This window comes from Euwallacea fornicatus, chromosome 5 (assembly GCF_040115645.1).
Source record: "Euwallacea fornicatus isolate EFF26 chromosome 5, ASM4011564v1, whole genome shotgun sequence".
Taxonomy (NCBI): Eukaryota; Metazoa; Arthropoda; class Insecta; order Coleoptera; family Curculionidae; genus Euwallacea; species Euwallacea fornicatus.
In genome coordinates, this window is record NC_089545.1 from 4,416,231 (window position 1) to 4,440,172 (window position 23,942).

Here is a 23,942-nt window from a genome sequence, read left to right on the forward strand (position 1 = left end):
AGTGTCTAGGCGTTTTCATAATGTCTAGTTTCAGCCTGTTCGATAAGGGGGGCAGTGGTGTAGGAATTTCGTTCGATTGTCAATCCAGTGCAAGGTCGATTAACCGCAGTGAATATCGAATAATTCAGAGAGGAATGTGAAGTAGATCAAACGGGGAGATTGTCAGAAGCGCTCAAAGATGCGAAATGTTGTGCTTTCAACAGCCGATTTTAGTCGAAAACGCTTTGATATTTTTGCGTAATGACGAGGGGCGAGGCACTGCTAGGACTAAAAGAAATCCCGGTGGTCAAATATCAAACCTTGCAAGTTCAAAAAATTATGGAAATTTTATTTTAAGATGACACTATGAGCCTCCTGATAGAGATACCCTAAGACATCCAGCTCTATATTAATGTTGCGAGAACAACTACGAGAGAACTACTCTATCGAGTAGTTCTGTAAAAAGTAGTTCTAAAATTCCTAAAAATTGTTTAAAATTGAAGTCGAGCAAGAAAACCTTCGAAAATTTCCACCAAATATTGATCGATAAAAACCACACAAGAGTTTCCGGATATACTCGAGGTTTTCTTTGAAGACTGGAGACGGCTTAATTGATGATGACAGATAACAGTTCGATACTATTTTTGTATTTACCTGACTTTGCCGTACCATCTGACGAGAATGTGGTCCAGAAGCGAAAAAAATTTATGATGCACAAAATTTCTTGAGAAATCTTGGAGTTTATTCATTGAATAGTCGGGTATTTGTGTCGCAATTTGACGAGAAATCTCACGTAAGGAAAATGATGTCGAATCAAACGCGTGAAAGCGGCAAAACATTCAGCTTAGCGTTCCCCGTGTAATCCGACATGCAACTTTTAGAACTGACTTAAGCATACACCCGGAATTACATAACTCAAACTATGACACATTGGGGTGTAAGCTGTGTTTTCACAAGAACACTTGGATGAACACAAGAAGAAATCATTTACCCAACATTTGGGGCGTACCGCATTTTCATGTGAAACCTTAAAAACATTCTAATCTACACGCTGATTAACAAGAATACATTTGGAGAAACGGAAAATACTGGATAACCGCAATAAAGTCTTGGCGTTATTAGCATGACAAAGCGAAAATAGGAAATATAGGATTCGAATAAGGTGATGAAAGAGAAGCGGAAGATGTTCGACAATGATCACACATTTTGAAGTTTACTCATAAAAATTAAACCCCGAAAACAAAAACTTCTCTCCCAAGTGAAGTAACGTGGGTTCCGGCTAAGAAGGGGAGTGAAAGGGATTGTTAGAGGGCATTATGAAAGTCCGTGCAACGATGTTCACGTTAGAAATTGATAAAGATATTTATTAGATCAGATCGCTGCCAAATAGTTGTAAAAACGATGGGTAGCGTGGTTTACTTCTGAAAGACAGAAGATTGAAATCTTTCAAATCCATCTAAAAACATGAACTGAAAGTTATGCTGTTGCGATAGCAACTTTGAACCTAATTGCCCTCCTGGACTATTTGAAAGCATTTTACAAGCCCTTAACTAATATTTCAGGTTACCTATCTGCTTCCACATCTATTGAAAAGGCATTTATTTGAAGCCGACCTTTTCAGTCCGTACCTCTATTATAATTTATCGGAACCAGAAAATTTTTAGTTGTTACTATATCTGTCCTAACAAGATTGTCTGACACGGAGCTTTTATTATGATTTTAACGCAAAAGCACTCATTTTAGAAAAATTAGAAAATATGTCTTCTTTTCAATGGGTTTCTGCAGAGAAGTCGATTTTTACGTCGTTTTAAGTTGATTGACCATCCAATGGCAAACCCTTCCTTCGAATTGGGTTACATTGGCATAATTACAATTACTTTATGCAGTTTAAATGACATTATTTTGAAGTTTAACATTCAAGCTGCGCAAACTAAAAATGGCCATAAAAATGAATTATGGCACCATTAAAAACGTGAAAGATACTTTTAAAATTAAAGTTGACGTTGCGGTTATTATTTATTATATTAAAAGATATAAATAAAAAAATGTTATAAAAACACTTTTAATTAATGTCTTGCACGAATCAATGAAAAGCTGTAAAGTAACCTCTCTGTGTTAAAATAGGATGTTCGCTACCTCCAACTTCAGAAGTGTGGTAGCCATAAAAGCACAGATTCGCACCTTTTAGAAAGAACGCTAAGAAGTTGGAGGAGAATTTAAAAAACTTCCTCTATTCTATTCTCTAGCCATGAAGAGAAATTACTTTTATTTAGGAAGTTCAGTAATTAATTTACCCTCGAAGAAGGGTGTTTTATTTCTGAAGTGTTCCCTGACTTTATTAGCACAAAAATTGATGAGGGTTTGTTTTACGGTTGTTTCGTTTAAATTTATGCAAATTAATTTTAGGGCTAGGTTAGTGCAAACGTTTACCACTTTTCACAAAACCCTTTTGTCTTTCTTAAAGCTCTCATTCAACTAATTAAATGATTGAATTTTCTTCTGCCTAGCAGCCCTTCCATTGTTATCATTTTAATGCAGCTCTGAAGTAAACAACATTGACCCAAGGTAAAGAACTAGGTAGGAGTGGTGAAATCGATTGACACAAGTTGCATAGGTCAAATGCAGCATCGTCGTTTAGTTACCATTTCTAATGCGAACTCATAGACGCAAGTTTCTCTTTTCATTATGATTGAATCTTGAATTTAAATGGATTTTAATGACTTTAATATCATGGCAAAAAGTTGAGTGCAATGAAATAACATAAAATGAAAATGTTCAACATGAATAGCGTAAAATACGAAAGATAGGTGAAAGAAATTTAAAATACTATTATATATTGTAAATTGGGACCTATTGGATCGTTATAGGGTTGATCGATGTAAGTTAACTCTTATCTCTTTTAAAACGTGTATACAGGTGCGATCCTGATGAATTCGGGCCTCAAACGTGTACAGATATTTTTTTCCCTGACTCAGTCGTGGTAGTTTGATACTTTCCCCCCTCATGAAAGAGTGGTTCGTGATCATGATTTATTATCAATGTTAACGCGTCTTTGTTATGCAACTTATATTACGGTGATTTTAATTTAGTCAACAACTTTTGAGATGCTTAATCACCCTTTAACAATAAAATGACAAGATCCCGTACAATTCAACGCAGGCATCTTGCTGTTTTTCTTCTCGTCACTGGTTATTGTAGATAGCAGTGCCAATTTCTGGCAACATTTGCGTTTAAATGGGGATTTGTTCATCGCCTCATTTGAAATAAAAGAAAATAAAAATGTTCTATTTTATGTGACTCGTGCCATAGGGCAGGTCACCAAGGCTTTTTTTCTCTCGCAGAAACTTACTCGTCTCGTACAAAACTATGCATTTCTGTAAAATGTGAAATTGAAATTGAAAAAAGCTTTTATTGGATCAACTAGTAAAATATTATAATGGGATTGCCCTTTTAACTTCGAATGCTAGAGGAAAAGTAGCCATTTTGAGACTAGCACTCGATAATGTGCTTTTGAAGATGCAGATTTAGCAAGTTTACAGTTCAACAGTGCTTATTACGGGATTGCTATAATATTTGTCCGATTTTATGATTCATGATCGATATCTACCTAAAATGGAAAAGTACTCAAAATTTCATACGTCCTGACCGTAATAAAACTTCGTTATTGACCAGATCCCTTGCTCTATTTGCTGAAAAGTTCGATGGAAACTCAATACCCGAAAGCCTGACGATCTATCAGTCTAATAACAGTTAAAAAAATAATTTTTTCCATTGTATTGGCTGTTAGCTTTTGCTCGACACGGTCGATGGATTCGCAAACGCAAAAATTCACATTCCCATCCATTATTAAATTTGGTCCCTTGTAAATGAATTCAGCGTTGCATTGCTGTCTGATATCTGCATGCCAGACCATGCGTTTAATATTCCCCGTTTCAATGGTGGCTCTGAGCTTTGCGTTACGTGGACATTTCTCCGATTTCGTTATTTGATTAGAATTTCATTCTATTCAGCGATGTTTTCCGTTTTGTAACAAAAAAAATGTCATTTAATGTTGGATAATTTCCAAAAAAAAAAAATTTTTTTAAATTCACATATTCTGCGACCGTCACCGTCCTAATATTGAAAATGGATTATTTTTCTTCTCTGAACGGCATTCACATACAAGTAGATAAATTTCCGTAGGCGAAATTACTTTCGTCAATACCTATTAGAATTTCGTTCCGGCCATAAAATTTTGTCGTTAAACGCGCAAACTTTCCGACACCTTGAGCATAACATAATAAATTATACACTTTGTTACAGTTTTACCGAAAAGCCCTCCAAGTCTAACTACGGATAAAAGTTTCTACGAGGACGGGGATATGTTGAGAGCAAACTGTAGTTCACCGCAATCGAGACCAGCTGCCACCCTTACCTTTATATTAAATAATATCGTGGTAAGTACTGGTAACAGATTTCAAAGTTTCTATAAATTACTTGTGTATCAGGGTCGCTCGGAGGGTAAAACAACCCACGAGTTTCCGGGTTTCAAATGGGTCGGCTCTATGCGGCCGGAGTTATTGAGTTTTTTTCGAGCGCTAAATAAAGAGCGTTTGTTCTGTATTTGCAGATTGCTCTGTTATGCAATTCAAACTTACTGAATAAGAAACACTATCGCTCTTATCTTGTATAACGCTCATTACACGGAATAAAGTACTTAGATAAAATGTTTAAGGAAAATCACTGAAAGAAGGTTTCGAGTATTCAGGTCCAAACCTCAGCCTTAATTGCTGCCTTGCAATTTTCCCTTCTTCGGTTAATTTCAATGAGATGTAAATACATGAAGAGTCTAGAAAGAGCTAAGTGCACTCTATTATCTACTAAATTTGGATGTTTAATGTTATTGAGTAATTTAAACGCAAAGTTACTTGTGCAAAAGTAACCGACGTTAAGTACTTTCATCCGCTTCAGAGTCAAATGCAAGTATTTCATTATTAAGTAACAATTCTAACTCTAATAATAGACATTGGCAGAAATTTTATAGCGATAAAAGTTTTGTCTCTATGATTCAAAAATTTTATAAAGGAGTCACAAATACGTATCATTTGAGTCATGAAATTCTCCTCCGAATATAAGTCGTGCTTCGAAATTTCTAGACAATTTTAGAGCAATATGCAGTCATGCAATCTGGATTAGAAAAAAGCACTTGTGCACTACATGTAGTCGTACTTTATTCAACTCGAATTGCACTCATGCATATAACTCTAAACTTTATCGATAATTTTCAATACACTTGTTATGTTACATCTAAATATGCATAAAGCTAGTGCTATTCCCAGTAGGTCGATCATACTGGTTAGTGAAGGTAATAAAAGAAATGAACATATTGATAGAAATCGATGTCATAAAACTTGTGGGGGTCTTCATTTCGGTGTGTAGATTTTTCCTAAACTTTAGGAAAGACAAAATATTTAAACTAATTTGTTATTTCTATTAGCATAACTGTTGTGAAAGTATACACTGTGTTCGAGTTGGACGATAAGATCACGGCAACTATAAGAGTTATGAAGTTGTTTAAAGGAGTTCTAGGAAATTATGTGAGGAAAACAACGGAGAAAACGAAACAGCCCCTAGCTGCTTAGATTCTTGGGAAATTTTTGAGATAACCAAAATAGTTGAGATAACCAACATTTCTTAAACATGTTTTTGTGCCGAGTACGGTTGTAAATTCGAAATCTGATGGCGACGTTTCGGATCATGGGTCCATCATCAACATTTATTTTCCCTATAGCAGTTTTTTTTATTTTTAAATAAAACACAAAGAACTTTTCTAATTAGGTGCTACAAGATAAGTTTATAATTTTGTTTCCGTTGACGCTGTGTGGCAGCCATTATGGAAAACAAAGGATGTGAAGCAGATGCCCCATACAACTTGGACCAGTGTAAATTGCCCAGCGGCCAGAGGTAGACTCCACGACCAAAAATAAGTGGACAATCGCTAATGTTGAAAGTTCGAAAAGTGCCTCGAAAGTTGTACCCATGTTCAACTTCGAAATCAAAACATTTTCACAAATGACATTTTCAATTTTCCAAGGAATTTAGTTAATTCATTAAACCAAGTGATCCTTGATGGAGACGCTACGCGAAATTTTGAATGCCAGTTTAACTTAAATTGCAAATAAAACAATTAGCCAAGCTGTGTAGAAAGAGCAATTTATGTAACCAAGTTAGAAAATGCAGTTTTGTGTAAGTGGTGGGATATTTCGATCGTTCATCAGGTAACTAGTTACAAAATCCAGCCTGCCGAGTCATCGGATTTGATTTAGAAAACTGTCAGTTTATTTATAAATAATAATAATATCTATTTTATTCGTCGATTCCGCATTAGCGATGAGCAATTCAAATTTCAGGCAGTTCTAGCGTATAAATGCATTTTATAGTGCGAATGCGATTCTCAATTTTTACTTGTCAATTTTTAATATGTAACATTTGATTTGAATCATCGTTTCGAATCATCGTGATTCTGTCTAGACTAGACTTAAAGTATACTTGTAATATTGATTGTAGTGACTTGTTTCCTATATCTATTTCGGACGTGTGAATATCTTTAAATTTTTTGAATCAATAAACTATTTCTTCTTTACTAAAAAAAATCAATTTTCCTTGCACTAGTAATTTTTCAACAAGTTGTTTTCTAGGTAATGGGAAGATTATGTAAATTGGTAAAACTAGCCCAATTATTATCTGGCTACAGTAAAGCATACCGCTTTGTAACGTCGCACTTCTTCAAGAACGTTTCGCGTGTTCATGAGAATTTTGTTTTTCTTTTGGGTTTTTCCCACAGAACGGTTTAATCGGTGTTTGTAAAATTTTATATGTGTAATTATGTGTCTATTTTCAACAATTCAATGATGTTTAACTGCAATTTAATACTTTATGAACCCCCTTTATCGTATGTACAATATATATCAACTTATATATGTAGGCTTTTTCTTCTCTATTTGTCTAGGGTTTTATTTCTGAGTTGTTACAATTAGGGGTTTACTTAATAACTTAACTAAGAGGATACTCGCGTTCCTTGACATCACTCCCGACACGTCGGATCAAAAAAAGGGTGATCCCAGTTTCTCCAATACCTTAAATGCCACTTTCTGGGGCAATAAACCAACGGCGTACCCTGACCAGAGATCTATTTCCGATCCACCATGTGGCAAGCCACATCTGGACATCATAAACCATCTTTTGTCAGAACCGTTGTCGACTGTCCTTCGACCCTCTTTCCTGGCTCTAACAAAAAGAGGCTCCACTTTCTTTTACTTCATGCAGCTCTCAACCAAGAATAATTACTAGGAAAATTCCAGTAATACTGCGAACCACATGAACTCAGTGACCATACAGATGGATGTACCATCAGGGTACCTCACTCTTTATTCCCCTAACCTAGCCTAAATTATAGCTACTTTACAATTTACATCCTCCTATTTGCAGCTCGATTTGGTCAGACTACAACAATTATACTTATTAATTTATATATTCAAAATAGTGCAACGATCTGACAAACGGATCCTATGTATATATATAATCAACTTCTAGAAGAACGGCCACAATTATGATGATATGATTGCTGTGCTAAAGCTATTCGGTGGAGAAAACTATAATGATTTCGCAGTTTAAAATTATTTCGTTTTAGACAGGTTTAGTGAGTGTATGAATGGCACAAAGGCGGATACAAAGAAAGCATCCCGAGTTAAAGCTAATTAGTCCTGACTCCTGATCCCAGTTAATTCACCCATGTAAAAGTGGCAAAAACAGCACAGGAAGTTTTGACCACGTTTATAAAGCTCTTTGATGATTCCGGGTTTTTGTATGCGTATTAACCATTTTTAGGTTTCATGCCTATCCGTCTTGAAAATTGCAACTCAATGGCGAAATACGCAAACCAAATTATACTGACCTACTAAAAGGGTAAAGGGAGAACATTTGAAATTGATAATGAGTAAATTTGCTTTCAACTTTTGGGAGAATTATCTGATGAATATACGCCAATATTAATGGTAATAGAACACTAGCATAGGTATTGGCCACGAGCTCCATAAAAACCAAATTGTGTTTTCCCATATGGAGAACAAGGAGACCGATGAAAAATGATATTACTGGTGGAAGATTGGTATGTTCAAAAACTCAGCTCAATGAACGTGGAATATATCGTTATTATCTACAGTTTCCCAAATTTATGAAAACTCCTCCTTTTATTTAGCGCATAATATCATCATGGAGATATTTCAGGGCCCAATAGTACTCTGCACGGTAATAATAAAAAAAAAACACTAAGAGATCCATGATGAAAAACTCATAATTTCCGTGTATATTTTCATTTTATTCACCTAGGAGATTTTGCTTCGAATGTGAGAAAACATGTGAATGTTTGCCACCCTGTATATCGAAATTGGTGCGTTTTTGAACATGAGTCTGTTAATATCTTTTTGTTATTTTGCAGGGTACTATCGCCCTCTGAGATATCACCATGACGATACATCACATCACTGTATGTCATTTTGTATTTTTAACACATTAATAGCAATTATACTTTCTTTGGTACCGCAAAAGTGGTTCTTACACTTGATGGTCGGAAAAAACTCATTCATCGTTTGGCGATGTCTTTCTGATACATACATGCACAGATGTATTATCTAATGTCACTCCCAACTTACAACTTCCCAAACAACAAATTGGTTTCCAAACCGAAAAATGTTATCGAAGTGTTGCAATGGAAAAATTGGTCATTTGTGGGCAAGAACAAACGAGCAGTCAAAACCTGCACTCAAACAATTTAGTTTGTTGTGGAAACTGTTTCAATCTAGAAATCTCTCGGAAGGATATTTTTAGAAAGCAAACATTTTTATAGAAAAGTGTATAAAGTATAGAATCAAATCAGTTGTACTGCTGGAGACTTAGTGTTAAATAGTTGGGGCAGCTCTCAACTTGGATCAATACTTTTATGGCAAATAACACGAGCACGTGCGAGGATTTTCAAAGCATAAAGAATGTTTTTGATTTTTTTTGTTTTTTTCGAAAATAAAATTTCGCATTTGTTCCTTCTCCCTAGATATTAGCGAAGAATGCAATTATTCGAAATGCTGAGAGTCTGACAAGTTCAAAGACTTTGGAAATCGAAGTATCCGCTCTCTCTAATGAAGCATCATCGAATTTTCTTTTAATCTCGAATTATCTAATTTAATTTAATTAAAAATATTTGAAATGCGTCGCCAAAATCGAGAAACTCATAAAACGAAAATCCTATGTCGGCAACTACCCACAAACCTGAATCTGTAAAATCTATCTCATGTGCCAACTTCAGGGATCAATACCTGAAAAATGTATCCTCAAACTTAAAACGTTATTGCCACTTATGCCTGCCCTGCTAAGGCTGCTCCCGTAAATTTTATAGGTTATAGACATCAGACACACTCCTATAAATTTTCGTTATATCGACTGCACTGCTATACCGATTGACGATACGAAGGAAAACAGTCTCGAGAAACATGCGATAAATCATAGATAAAGTATCGAGTTCAAACTTTCCTATACAAGCGTCGTAAAATATAGGTTATTAATTTTTTGACTTTGCTGAGGTTATAGGTTAGTGAGGGCAGCTTGGCTGGTATACTAATTCTACGAGCTTTTTCATACAATGCGCCCTCTTAAGGCAAGAGAAGCCTAGGAACGACTGCACTCAGGCGGATGGTAAATAGCTTTCCAAATAATATGTTTTCGTGTTTTATACAGGGTGTCCTCGAATTACGTGGCCAAAATAATACCGCAGATTGTTTGAGTGAAAATAAGTCGATTTAACTAAACTTCCCTCAGTCCAAAAGTTGATAATTATGGAGCTACAGGGTGTTAAAGTTGAAAAAAAAATCACATTTTCTTTAATATCTTTCGATTTCTTTGAGTTAATTTCACGAAATTTCATATTTGAGGGTGTTTTAGGATACGAAATTAAAATTTATTAACGATTTAGTTGTTTCTTCTAGGGGGCGCCACAAGCGACCATTAGGACACATTTAAATCTCTGTAACTTTTTCGTGCCACGGTGTATATTATTTTGGTATTTAAAAACCTTTTTCCCTACCTTTTATACTTAGAAAAGGTATACTTTATTGACGTCGCTAGAAGCAACGGTTTTGGAGAAAAATGCATCTAAGCCTGATGCTGCATGCAAATTACCTTAAAATTATTTTCCGTTAAAAAAAATTAAGTTTTTCAAAAATAATTATTAGTAAAGGTATAACAATAAGTTTTCAAAATCAGATATTATTAAATAGAAAACAAAAATAATAATTAACAAAGAAACAACAACAAGCGAGAATAACACTTACTAATTAATTAAATTAACTTATGTAAATTACAGGAACAAGAAGCGAAACTGACAAGAAAAACGTAGGGCTAAATAAAAAAACTGACATTTGAGAAACAAATTCAAGTGTTAAAATGTCAATTAAAAACATAGCCAATTGAGTTATTTACTTAAAAGCGCTAACGCAAATATGCAGCGCATTAGAATTATGCGTTTTTCTCCAAAACCGTTGCTTCTAGCGACGTCAATAAAGTATACCTTTTCTAAGTATAAAAGGTAGGGAAAAAGATTTTTAAATACCAAAATAATATACACCGTGGCACGAAAAAGTTACAGAGATTTAAATGTGTCCTAATGGTCGCTTGTGGCGCCCCCTAGAAGAAACAACTAAATCGTTAATAAATTTGAATTTCGTATCCTAAAACACCCTCAAATATGAAATTTCGTGAAATTAACTCAAAGAAATCGAAAGATATTAAAGAAAATGTGATTTTTTTTTCAACTTTAACACCCTGTAGCTCCATAATTATCAACTTTTGGACTGAGGGAAGTTTAGTTAAATCGACTTATTTTCACTCAAACAATCTGCGGTATTATTTTGGCCACGTAATTCGAGGACACCCTGTATAATATAAAATAAGCCTATCCTCCAGCGTGGTGGCAAACAGTGGCAGGACCTAGGCATTTTAGTGCGAGATGTATGTACTCATAAGAAAAACACTGAACGCTCCAATATGAGTAGGGCCGTTTCTCTTTTGCGGGAAAGTTAATATTTATACGTGTCGGGGGTTGCGGAGGCTCCCGTATGTGTTTGCAGGAGATTCGCTGCTTAACGACCATCGAGTTGTTAAGGGCTGAAAACTGAGTATTGCAACATATTTTCCACGCTATCCGCTTTTAATCAAAAATCGAAGATTCCTACCGAACTGATCATAAATTTATTAATTGCAGGTGTGCGAAAAATGCGAAACTCGAAAGTACCCCCACAAAGACCTCTTCAGCACTGAATCCTTTTTGGAGTTACGGTTATCTTCATCTCATTACCTCAACGGCCGGTTAACTCTAAAGTGCGTAGCTCAAATCGCAGATTTATATCAGCAAGATACGGACATCATTTTAAGCAACGTTAAGGATCCCATTCCGGCTCGAGGTAAGTTCGTTTTTATTGCACATTTTTTTTTTTTTTGGAAGTTTATCAGACCAAAAAGAACACGAACCCTCAGATATATTACCCAAAGTTTAATATAAGTTTTAATAAAATCTTCCTCGTAAAATTTTTGTTACCTTAGAACTTTTCAACTTATTGCGGATTAAGTTATTGATTTTGTTATATTTTTGGAAGATGGGGACTTTTTCTGCTCGTCATTGCGAGGTTTGCGACAATTAAGGACAAAGTGAATATGAAAAATTGTTCAATATTTTAAGAAATGGTGCGACTTTTCACTTCAAAAATATAATGGAAAAGCATCACCTTTTTCCACATACAAAATTGCTTTTCAGAACCGAAGGAGAATCGAAAATCGGTAACAGTTAATATCCTGTGCTAGGAAAGTTTATTTTACAGGTGGTCTTGTTCGAAAGGAAGTTGCCTCTATCTAAAAATTGCTTCGGAAAATCCATGACCCTAATATATTCGGCATCAGTGCAAGGTTCGGAGAATTCGTTCCGGAATGCAAGACAGCACACAGTTTATTCTGAAAAGAATGTCCCAAAGTTCAATATTGAAGGGGTAGTTCTGCACTTCTCGTAGTTGTTGCAATGAGAAGTAAAGCGACAAACACCTTTGTCCGAATGCACTGAATTAGTTTCTCTTCCTGACAAATGTGACCCCTTTTCCCCGTTGAAGGTCGCACAAAACCAGCAAAGTTCCAAAATAAGCATGCAAAATTTGCCTCTTCATACAAAACTCGGTTGTACATTCTTCGCCTGTCCCAAAACTAATTTGGAAAAACAACTAAACTCAGCCTGAATCTTCTATGAGAAGGAATGAAAATTCGTAATGTTTTGATATTCCACTGTGTTGTACAAATAAAATGCTTATTAAAACTTTTGCCAGCCGTACCGAAGAAGCACAATACGTAAAGTTTCAGTTATATAAACAAAGTTTACTGAAAGGCACTGAACAGATCTGCTTAATACTTCTTCGTAGGAAACATGTGCCCAATACGCCAATATTGAAAGTTTATTTATCGAAGAATCTCTGCGAGTTTGATCTTATAAGATTATTTGTTTTGTTCTATTTGTCGTTCGTTATTTGCTAAGTTAACAAGACACGGCTTTCACCAATATCGGTATGCATGGGATCTCCTTTTTTTTTTTACTTCTTACGTCGTTAAGCAAGAAAACTGAGCTGGGAATTTTTTCAAAATCTTTTTAATGTAGTTCTGGAAGAAAAACAGATTTTTTCAAAAACTGAGTCTGGGGATTTCTTCGGATGAGGAATTCCGACATTTTTCAAATCTTCATGTAATTGAAAAATACGCCATTGCAATGTCTGCGAAAAAAGAAAAGGCGTCACTTAAATCTCTTCCATATTCACGAATAATGGCACCTGTTTGGTAATTCTATCCATTTTACCTCATGTTAAAATTAAACACCCTCCTAGTGTCCGTAACTTTATACTTTGAGAAATCAAACAATGTTAGAAAAAAATATTTTTATAACAATTTCATGTAAAAGGCTTTAAATAGAAATTAAGAATCACTTATTATACTTCAACTTTTGCAAACATTTGCCAGTTGTATGGGTGTTATTCATCAAATTGCTAGACGGAACAGTAAACTGCTCTGAGCTATACATATAATGATTGAATGTTCGTGAATAAATAATATTTCGAGTTTCCTAGTTTGCCAAAGGAAGCCAAAGAAAAGTTTGAGTGAAAAGGGTCTCTGAGGAGCGATTCGCAGGGGTCCGATCTTCCTTCGTTCCATTACTACCATTACTACTTCAACTAGCACACCCTGTACCAAAATTCTCGTATACCTCTATTATCACTATAATTGACTCTTCGAGCACTAGACTGGTTAGGTCTTTATAGTAAAACTTGAAAAAAAAAACGAAACTAAAATTACTTTCCTTGTCAAAATAATATCTTCTCTATTCCATCTCGTATTAGTATTTTACCTTTGTCAGCGGTAAATAGAAGGTCTTCGGTATGTGGAAAAAGAACTGCTTTTCCAATGAACTGAATCAAAATAAATAAATAAAAAATACTTTGTTAACGGAATGATGTCATAAACTGACAACAGAGATTACAATTTCCACTGTTGACAAAACTCGCAACTGGATTTGACAAGTATTGTTGTGCGTGTTGTCTTGACATCGGTTATTTTACTGTCACATTTGATAAATATGCAATGTGTAAACTGTAAATATCAAAAAAGTATTGGCGGTACACAAAGCATTTTCAGCCGTCGTTCGTACAACAGAAATAATGCTTTTGTACTTTTAAAGAGTTGTTTAATTGATTGTCAGAAAATACTATTTTCAATATACACTGTGTTCGCAAAGGAACATATCATACAATTAATCATAAAACTGATTTTTTTTTCGTTATGTGATCCTTCACCGATATCTGTAATGTAATCGTGGTTTAAGCCATCTTATGTCAAAGGGAGTATTAGTTTACGATTTGCTTGTAAAACGTTATGGTAGTTAATTAACCAGAAACTCATAAAAAACTGAAAAAACATGGGTAATATAATATTAAAAAATGATCACTTGAGCTCGAATACCAGTTCACAAAAAAACTGCATATAACCGGGCTGATGGCTGAATTTGGCCGGAATTTCAAATGCAACGTTGCCGCTGCAATTAAATTTTCCCCGGTAAGCAGTTGTTACACGATATGTTGAATATTAAATTTGCCATATTACTAGGAATAACTCTTCTACCATTCAAAATACTGAGAGTTAATTTTACGTATAGCAAAGAGTTGTAATAACAACGTGAATTATCAAAGTGACTCTTTGGTTGAAACAGGTCAATTGACCTCTGTTGATAATGCAATAGTAGGAAACTATTTCATGTGAAATGTGATATGAGAATATCTGCTGCCACTATAATATTATTGATTGATGTACTCGCATTAAAGGGCAGGTGCGAGTTCTGAACGATTTTTGATGTTACGAATTCCCATAATTTGTATTATCACAGGTCACCGCATGCACCGGTCCATAGCACAATCCACTTGTGTCTCTATCTAGTTGAAATAATGTAGTTTGCTTCTAATTAATGGTAATGTAATCCATGACATACAGAATAATGCTATAAACTTCTTCTATGTAGTATTCCATCACCTCCCTCGAACGATCATTTTTGGGCATTGTGAGTAATTGACATTAACCCTTTAAATCTGAACCCTATTTGCCAAAAACAAAAGAGAAGTTTTGTATCTGGCAATATCTCCAAAGGGGGAAAATTAACGGGAACTACTAGTTCAGTTCCTACGCATTCACAATTAATTTGTTACGATAGATGAGAACATGCCTATATCTATTATTTTAAAGTTGCTATGTCTGTTCCTGAACCTCAACCATGGGATCTCGGTCCCCATAAAATATACGAAGTAGATTAAATTAGGGTAAAATTGTGCTATTTGAGGTTCGAGAATGTGTTATTTGAATCTCTGAAAAAATTCAACGACTTTTTTAAGTATTTGAGAAAAGGTAAAAGTTTGGAAAAAAGGAGTGTTACTTTTTCTTCGGATTATTTGCCCGGATAATTAAAAATGATTAACAGTGCATCGTTGCAACTTTGTTTCTTCTACCACGTGGCAATATCTTCTTTGATATCCGACGTTTCGATTATCATCAACTTTGTCTTTTCTCATGGACGCCATCTTGGATTTTCACATTTTTGAATTCAACTTTTTGTCAAGTTAGGATGTTATTTTTCGCACTTTAATACTTTTGTGTATAACTTGAGCGGTAGAAAACCCGAATTTGCAAATGTACGTGTGCTTTCCCGTACAACCGATCCGGCGTTGATCTTACGAGTTACCGTGATAGAAGAAGCAGGTTCCATGGAACTTATATTAGCAACCCCCGAGACATCGCCAAAAACTCCTTCAGTTTTCAGGACATTTTTCCTAATGAGGCGCATGACAAAACTATTTTTACTTTGTAACTAATTACAAGATGAAAACAGATACTAAATTTTTTAGCTCCATTAACAAACGAGACCAATAACGAAGCAACAATGGTTACTTCGGCCATAAAAATGCAGGCAGAGGTTTGAATGTTGCTAAACGATCTGAAAAACTTTTAGAAGAAAAGTTCGCTTGACTAAAAGAGCAGCTATCATTATTGTTCCTGTTGGATGGATGACAGGTAGTTTCTTTTGTTAGTGTGTTAGTCGAGTGAAGTTATTAAACGAAGAAAGTCCGAACGATGTCGTCAAATACAAGGATGTTGTTCTCCTAACGTTTCGTAAATGACGAGGCTATATCAATTCACTGGCCACTGAACAGAACAGAAGGAACTGCAAGGATGTAGTTTTAGACTCATTATACCCAACGACTTTTCTTAAAGTGCACGGAGATGATAATTTAAAAGGAGCACAGAAAAATTATTAAATCTACTCACAAAGGAGGAAAAATGCCATCATCCTCTCTCAAAGGTCGTAAAGCAAACAATGCAAAAGGCGACGTTCCATTAGAATCAACCTCGGGTGCATTGCAAGGTCGGTCACAGTCGCAAAAGCCGATTTTACCCTTTTTTATCTTTTACACTTCCGAACATGGCATAACTCTTCGCAGTTCCACGATTCCGGGAAAAAAGGCAGGTGTTGCCACCCCACTTGGCGGTGTCACTAATTTTCCTCTTGAGTAAGCGAATATAATATCTTCCAATATTTTCACGTTGGAGTGGCTTTAATTAAAATTTAAGGAAGTTGCCAAAGTGTCAAATATGTTTTCGGTAAGGGGACTTTTTCTGATAAACGAATCCAGTCCACTTCAAGTTAAATTCCTTTTTCAATTATCCTTATCACCTCACCTTTGTTTTTTCAGGTATTCTCGCCTTTATTCGGCACTGGGAATCTCGCTTAGCTAATAGAATATCCATCTCCTTTAGATCGATACAGACCGTTTGCCTTAGAGTGAATTGGATACAGCTTAATACAATGCCCTGAAGTTTAATGAAGTGCGGGAAACTACATTGGCATTGTAAAGGTGTTTGTGTGCTCTGGACATGTTCTGGATTTAATTACAGCGTGTCTGCATAAGCGAACTTTGCAACAGCAAATCGAAGCCTTTGCGGATAATGCTAACTCGTCCGAACTTAATCAAAATTGACCTATCCGAACTAAGTTTACCGACGGAGTTGGACAAGTCACAGTGGCTAAATTCAGTTTACTTATATTGCTAAATTTATCAAATTAGCGATGAATTTTCTTCAGAATGATAATTCGGTTCGTAGTGGCTCTTCCCTCACAGTGGCAATGTCCCATAAATCATTCTCATGGAATAGGGCTTGTACTATGTTAGCACGGAGGAACAGTTAATAATAAAATCATGTTCGGTATCGCCCGCTAAATAAATTTGCTAGACTGAGTAGATGATTTGAATAAATTTACCTCCTCTCAGTTTCTAAAGGCAGGTTAATAATACAACTCCGCAATGCTTAATGGACACTTAACTAAATTCACATGTTCGCCGAGAAGAGGCAATATTTTGTGTTATTCATCAGCCAGAGTTTCGTAATCTTGGGACATGAATAATCTGGAATGGTGGATGTTTTTGGTACAATAATGTATGGTGGAACTTGAAGGCAAGTCCTTGAATTATTGCTCTATTTATGCGGTACTGTTAAAACGATAATATGTGCACAAACAGGGTGGTTAAGATCTGTCAATAATACCTTACCTTGAAAGAGGAGTGCGGGGGAAGATACAGGGTGAACACTAAAAAAGTCTCAAGTAGGTGGTACGTAACAAATGGCTCAAAACTATGAACGGCTAAACTGAAACATTATTGAAGAAAACTGAAGGGTCTCCCCTGCCCAATTGAGTGTCGCGTGCTTTAGGGATCAATTTTAGAGTCCACCTTATTGTGTTGCCATACGACGTCGTGGAAGATTGCTCGTCCTGCAAGACTTGATTTTTGTATTTTGCAACGCTGGTTAAAATATATTTAGAATTGTATACAGGTTTAAGTGAGGAAAGGGAACTGGATGATATGATTAAAAAAACTGTAGGTTTGACAGGCTTCTAGCGTCACCCTGCGTAATTCCTGATAGCTCTAAAATGGAAAGGAACCAAAATTTAATTATCGCGTCCAAGCGGCTTTACTAAAATCCCGTTTATTTTATGAATTTAAGATATGTTCCATTATTAATCGCAACGCTCTATGTTACTTGTTATTTTAATGGGAATAAAAACTCACCTGTTTTATTGTACTAGTGTAATAATGAGTCATTTTATGCCAGCAAAACCAAATCGTACGAAGCCTTTGGCGATCAAAAAAGACGTAGGCAGTCTCGCATAATGACACAAGGCCCATAATAATCAGTATTTCCCTAATTTTCTGCACGATGTTATTGAATTATTTATGCGATATTTTTTTGCAGTAACCCAAACCTCATCACCAGCCGATGCAAATCAACACTCCAGTGGTTTTCTATTAATAAGCATTGCATTCATAATCTATAATCATAATTCATAGAACTCGTTGTCATTTTGTTTTCTAGTAAAATATTTCCGTTGTTATGATACTCTGCTGCAGTTATTTCATTTATAAAACAATGGTGTTACAAAATTTGTACAATATTGATTGTTTTGTGTATAGTAAGGTTGATGTAATTATAGACATGGTTTATTGTAACGTCCGCAGTTTTATTTTTGTCCACTTCATGTCCATCGAAAATATGCAGAACGCATTTACTGTAATCACATGAAAGGGCTGCAATTGAGCTACAGTCGTTGTGAAAAAAATATTTTTATGAGACGTTACTGTCACCGACTGTCTACGTAATTTAAATTTCATAAAAGATTTGAAAATTTAAGAGTCATAATAAACTCCAAGATGGCATCAAATTTTACGCAGAAGAAGACTAATGACGAATCCTCAAATGACGCTTTCGGCTATAAAAATGATCGCTGAAAATGAAGCATTCATTAAGTGGTTTCGAGTTAGTTTTACGGTTTTTCCAGTAAGTTGTTTCGAGGAGATAATAAAATGGTATTACATTGTAGTCGTTTATTGTCCTGGAAGATGAATTACAACCTATCATGGAGGTAAGTGAGTTTTATATCAAGAGATATCAGTCCATTGCTCTTAAGAATGTTGGGCACGCAATATCTCTTCGCAGATATAAGCTCCATCTGAAAAATGTTTGGTAACTTTCCCGTAAATTTTTCTCATGATGCAAACTGGCCCCCATTTTATAACATGGAGAATACAACGACGAAACCTCGCATGTTATATTAGTCCCGATAATACCTCCATTATAAAAATGTAAATCCCGGGGTTAACTGGATTAAGAATGCAACGAATTTTTTCAATATTACTCATAATATGCAGGCTGTCAGCTATGCAAACTGGAATGAAGAATCTCAAAAGATGCGGAATGTTGCAAATTAAAAAAAAACTGATATTTATATACACTGTGTTCATAAAGTATGGAATAAATTCAATTAAAAATCAAGTATTTGCTTTTTTTGGAAAAACGCTGAGACACGTCGATTTTTGTTTTGTGCTACGTTTTTTTTTATGGTAAATTCATGTATACGGGGTGATAAAAAAAAGTTACGAGCACCAACTGCATTTTTTCAAACACACATACGTACTTTTTATTTCATTCTTGAATTCTGCATCAAATTCTAAGTATTTTTCATGTATCATGTCTTATACCTAAAATCAAGAGTTATCGAGAAATTTACGTCTGAACATATCAATAATCGAAACGATGATTATGGCAACTCACAATAGATTTTCACGAAACATGATATTTAATAAGTAGAAACAGTAAGTATATCTATTAAATTAAATGTTCAAATTCGAATCTCTTTTGTGCCTGGCAGTATTCCAGACGGTGGATAAATGCATGCTAAACCATATTTATTTTTTCTGGACTAATATCAGCTCACTCTCTTCTGATTCTGGTTTCCAAGCCGTCAATCGTTTCAGGCCTAGTTTTGCACATGACATTTTTTAGATGATCCCACAAAAAACAGGCTAAAGGATTAAGATCCGGAGAACTTAGACAATAGATCCACGTTTGAATAATTAATTAAATAAATAATATTTCTCGATAGATGTTGCGTTTAGGTATAGGACATGTTACATAAAATATGCTTAAAATTCGAGGCAAAACTCAAAAATGAAATTAAATGTAAGTACTTCTGTTTGAAAAAACGAAGTTGGTGGCCGTGACTTTTTTTGGGTCACCCTGTATGCATGCATTTACCATTAAAAAAAACCGCAACAAAAAATAAGAATCGATGTGTCCCAGCGTTTTTCCAGGAAACAAACATCTGATTTTTTAATTGAATTTATTCCATACTTTATGTACACACTGTATACGTGATCGTGTACTTGGGTATTATTTTAGATAATGAAAGATGAAATACGAATCTTGAAAGAGTCAAACAATTTTCATAAACATAAACAATGAGCCACAAAGAAAGGCAACTGCCTTGTTTCCAACGTATATAAACCTATATCCTTCAAATCGCCTTTAAAGTACTGGCTCTTAGAAGTTTCATAAATATGCAGGGTGTTCCATTTAATGTAACCACGCTCGACAAAAATTGTTATTTTGCGATGAAATACAGAGAACAAAGGGTGTCCCAGATAAGAAAGCAATGCATGAGAATCTCGAAACTCGTAAGAGATTCAAAGTCAATTAAATTAAATAGAAATTGACCCAACCGTATGTGTTGATACGTACGATTGATAATAAACAATACAACATTAATGTTACAATATTGGATTTGACCTTGCCCTGGCTGTGGCCTTACCGCAATTTTTAACACACAGACAGTTGTATCCTTTGCGGAAAGCGTAAAATCCTCCTTAACTTTAGGGGGTCTTTTTGAGTTTCTTTATATGGAATATTCTATCCACCTTTATCAACTTTTTATGGTTACTTGTCGCAAACCATAAAATGACTTCTCAGACTATCAAAGGCGTTTGAAGATTAGATCGTTGTCAAAATTTTCATGACGGTTTCAGTTTAAATGCCAATTTTCGATGCCATTGGGATCGTTAACGTTTTTCCTCGTGTCTGTCTATCGAACAGTTAGTTAAGAAAAAAGCCCATCTTCGGAATTGTCTTTAAAAAAAGGGACGATGTAATGAAAAACGATGAACAAGAAAGGGCCAATGTGTAAATAATTTACTTGGGCTGATTATACATTTCAACCCCGTTAGTTATTTACTCATTATCGGCCTTGACACGGTGTGGGGTGCAAAGGAAATTCAAGGAGTTCCAAATTAAACGAGAACATCGGACATTAGCTATTTTACGAGAAAAAAGTGCCATACCGTTTGTTGTTATGAATAGTTCAACTGGTGGCCATTTGGTGTTATCTAAAGAAATTATGTGGGGATTCAGATATTCAAAGGAAGTGTCTACTCTTTTTTTGTATCAGGAAATCCATGGGATTATGCTTAAATTTCCTTGACATCTCAAAACACAACAATTGTAAAAAGTACATTCCAAAATGGCAAGTTTCCAAAATCACCCTACACAATACAAACTTGGAGAATCTTGACATTCATTTTTATTCTCTTTTAAAATAGGTAAGAAACTTAAACTAGGCCAGATGGATCCTCAATTTAAATAGCTGTTTGGTGGATGCACTTAAAACATGTTCCATTTGGTGTTTTTCTAAAATAAGCAAGTTAATGTCTACTTCCGGTGTAACCGGAAGTGCTGTCAGCTTGAAAATATTTTAGATGAAGTTCAGAATTTCATATCTGTAGCTTTCCATAATCGATTGATGCAGTTTCCGGAAACCTATACAGAAAAACGTGAATACTTGTTTTGGATATTGAAATCCGCGGGTAATATCCTCAGGTAACACCAAATAAATGCATTTAAAGTGAGAACGCAGGATGAATCGATACTAGTGAAACATCTATTGAAATATAAATTACGAGTTTCTACTCCGCATGAAAATTTGCAACTCTCAAATAAAAAAAAGAATTATTTGATGTAATTTGAAGCTTGAATTCATTGCCATGTTTATCTAACAAAATAACGTTGAAGTAAATTTAAAATGAATACGATTATGAGGTTTCGCAGTCTCGAAATTCTCACTTAGAAACTCCTTGTCATCATCGGAAGACTCGCATTTCTGAGTGTATCAAAAAGTTTCTTACACCTTTCAAGCTATATTTTTGCAAATTTATCTTATTTCCCCAGTGTTATATGAAAAGAACCTGCATTCTTTCTTTACGTTACGTGTTCGTAATTCAGGCCTCACGTGTTCATTCATTTTTTGCCACGTGCCCGTAGTTTTCTTTTGAAGTTTATTAATGGCGGTGCTATATATGCCCTAGTTTTCTCCTCAAGAGTTTAACAATTTTTCTATTATTCTCTATTTGAGAATTTCTGCAACAACTTCCATACACATATTCGATTTAATATAATAAATAATACTATCATAACAATAAGAACAGACTTTATATCCTAATGTCTTCTTTGTTACCCACTAAGCGACAGTGAAAGACTTCGCCAGAAACTCCGGTTTCTCCGCCGTTCACGTCTAGGGAAAGTTAATAAATCTTTGAATTTTACTTCTGGTTTACGACACCGTTAACAACAGTTGATCCTGTTCCCACGTATATCCCATACGTTTAACTTAACAGCTCCCAAAAGTCCAACCGTTTCGGTCAAAATCCAAATTTGCCTTGAAGAGAGGAGATAGATTTTTCCAAAAATAAATAATGATTTTACAAAATCCCTTAAAATTTCGTTCTTTGTGAAAACGCGTTTGTCACATATCTATGCACATGCGCTTCGCCCGTGAAGCTTTCGTTTCTTAAGGTAGTGAAAGGGGAAATGTATTATGCATCCTGCTGTCAGAAGTTGTTTTTTCTCCTTTGCGAACAATTCGGAAGAAAAAACAGCCGTTTTTTTGTTCACAATGCAAATAACTATAATAGAATTTAAGATAAATTTCATTCCATTTTCCATACCTAAATATGCCCCAGAAATTCAATTAATATTCGACACTATCTTAATACGATGATTCAAGCAAACTCTATTACACAGTTTGCTTTGTAGAAGCAAACTCTGCAGAGACGTCAAATTTGCACAGTTTCTAGTCCTATGTTCGGCCAGTAAGCAAACTTCTTGAGATATTGAAGGAAAGGTTTAGATTATCGGAAACCATTTTATATTTTAACTTGTAACATGCAATTCATTCCCCATGGCCTTTAGTGGATCCCAGGGATGTGTACTTTAAGCAATAAATTGAAGTTTCGCCTTCACTTAATGCAAAATATAAAATATAATTTCAATCACAGGAGCTAGAAAAACCATCTATTTTCCAATTTTCAGCTACTTGGCTGTCAAATTTACCATAGGAGTAGGAAATTCTATTTTACGTCTATGCATGAAGAATATTAAATAATCCAAAATGCTTCCAACGCCAATTTTACCGAAAAGGTGCTTTCCTGAGCAAACAAAAACGACCCGCAAGGGCATGGCGACTTAAAAGAACGTAATGTATTGCTTTTAAGAACTTTGTAATTTCTTATCTTTACGCTACCGACTTGCATTTGCTTACATTTCCTGAAAGCTTTTATAGAATTTAGTAATGCGGTTTATAAGAAAATTTCTCCGGAAACGTGTATTTTTTCAAGTGCATATCTATCTAAATCTATTCTCATTCAAAATGTTTACTTTCCATTCAAATATATTTAAAGTGCTTTTTATTATTATTATTATTATTATTATTATTATTTTTTTTTTTTTGAAAAAGGATGCTACTTTTTCAACGAGATTTCCTATTTATTTTCGGCTCATAATTGACTCGGTTAATTCTGCGTGATTATGGTTTCATATGCATCTCTGGTGAGACGACCAGTTCTGGAATAAAACAGCCAAATTTAGATTGTATCACTTAACGACATTGATTATACATTTTTGAGCGCATAAGTTCAGTTATTCTATAATATTTGATGCTTAAAAAAAAATTGAATAATTCTTTGCCGGTAAAGTAACGTAGTGGTGTCCAAATCCGGCGAGTGTTATTCTCACTTAGTTTCAACTGAGAATAATGTGCGATTCCATCGCTCTGAAAACGCTAACGTATGTGTGAGGACTTATTCTCGAACAAAATAAAAGAAAAAAGTTAATATTCTGCGTCAAATGTATAGAACGTATTTACAAACTTTAAAAGGTTGGCGAACCAAAATGGCATTGACTGTATTCGGAATTTAGTTTGAATTTCCATTAGGCAATAAACACAATTAGTTTTTGCGGATAGAATACAGTTACATCAGCAAGTAAAATAAAACAGGATTACCTATTTAAAGCCGCAACAGTAAATGTGAATGTTCATGTAAAACGAATTGCCAATCAGCGTGTTTTCATATATGGATTTTACTACAATAGCACTGGTATTCTTTGAATAAAAAAACAGCAAAATCATAGTATTTGGGGTGTAAAACCCT

General features: G+C 34.9%; 1 protein-coding gene across 2 annotated transcripts in view; it reads left to right on the top strand.

Moving 5' to 3' along the window:
• Window positions 1-18,137, top strand: part of LOC136339273 (uncharacterized) — a 70,437-nt gene extending 52,300 nt beyond the window's left edge. For both annotated transcript variants that reach the window (XM_066282389.1, XM_066282388.1), the window contains exons 4-6: window positions 4,282-4,415; window positions 11,267-11,465; window positions 17,884-18,137. In XM_066282389.1, coding sequence (XP_066138486.1) covers window positions 4,282-4,415; window positions 11,267-11,465; window positions 17,884-17,978 — 428 coding nt within the window. In that variant the 3' untranslated portion in view covers window positions 17,979-18,137. The remainder of the gene's footprint in view (window positions 1-4,281; window positions 4,416-11,266; window positions 11,466-17,883) is intronic.
• The last annotated feature ends 5,805 nt before the right edge of the window (window positions 18,138-23,942 follow it).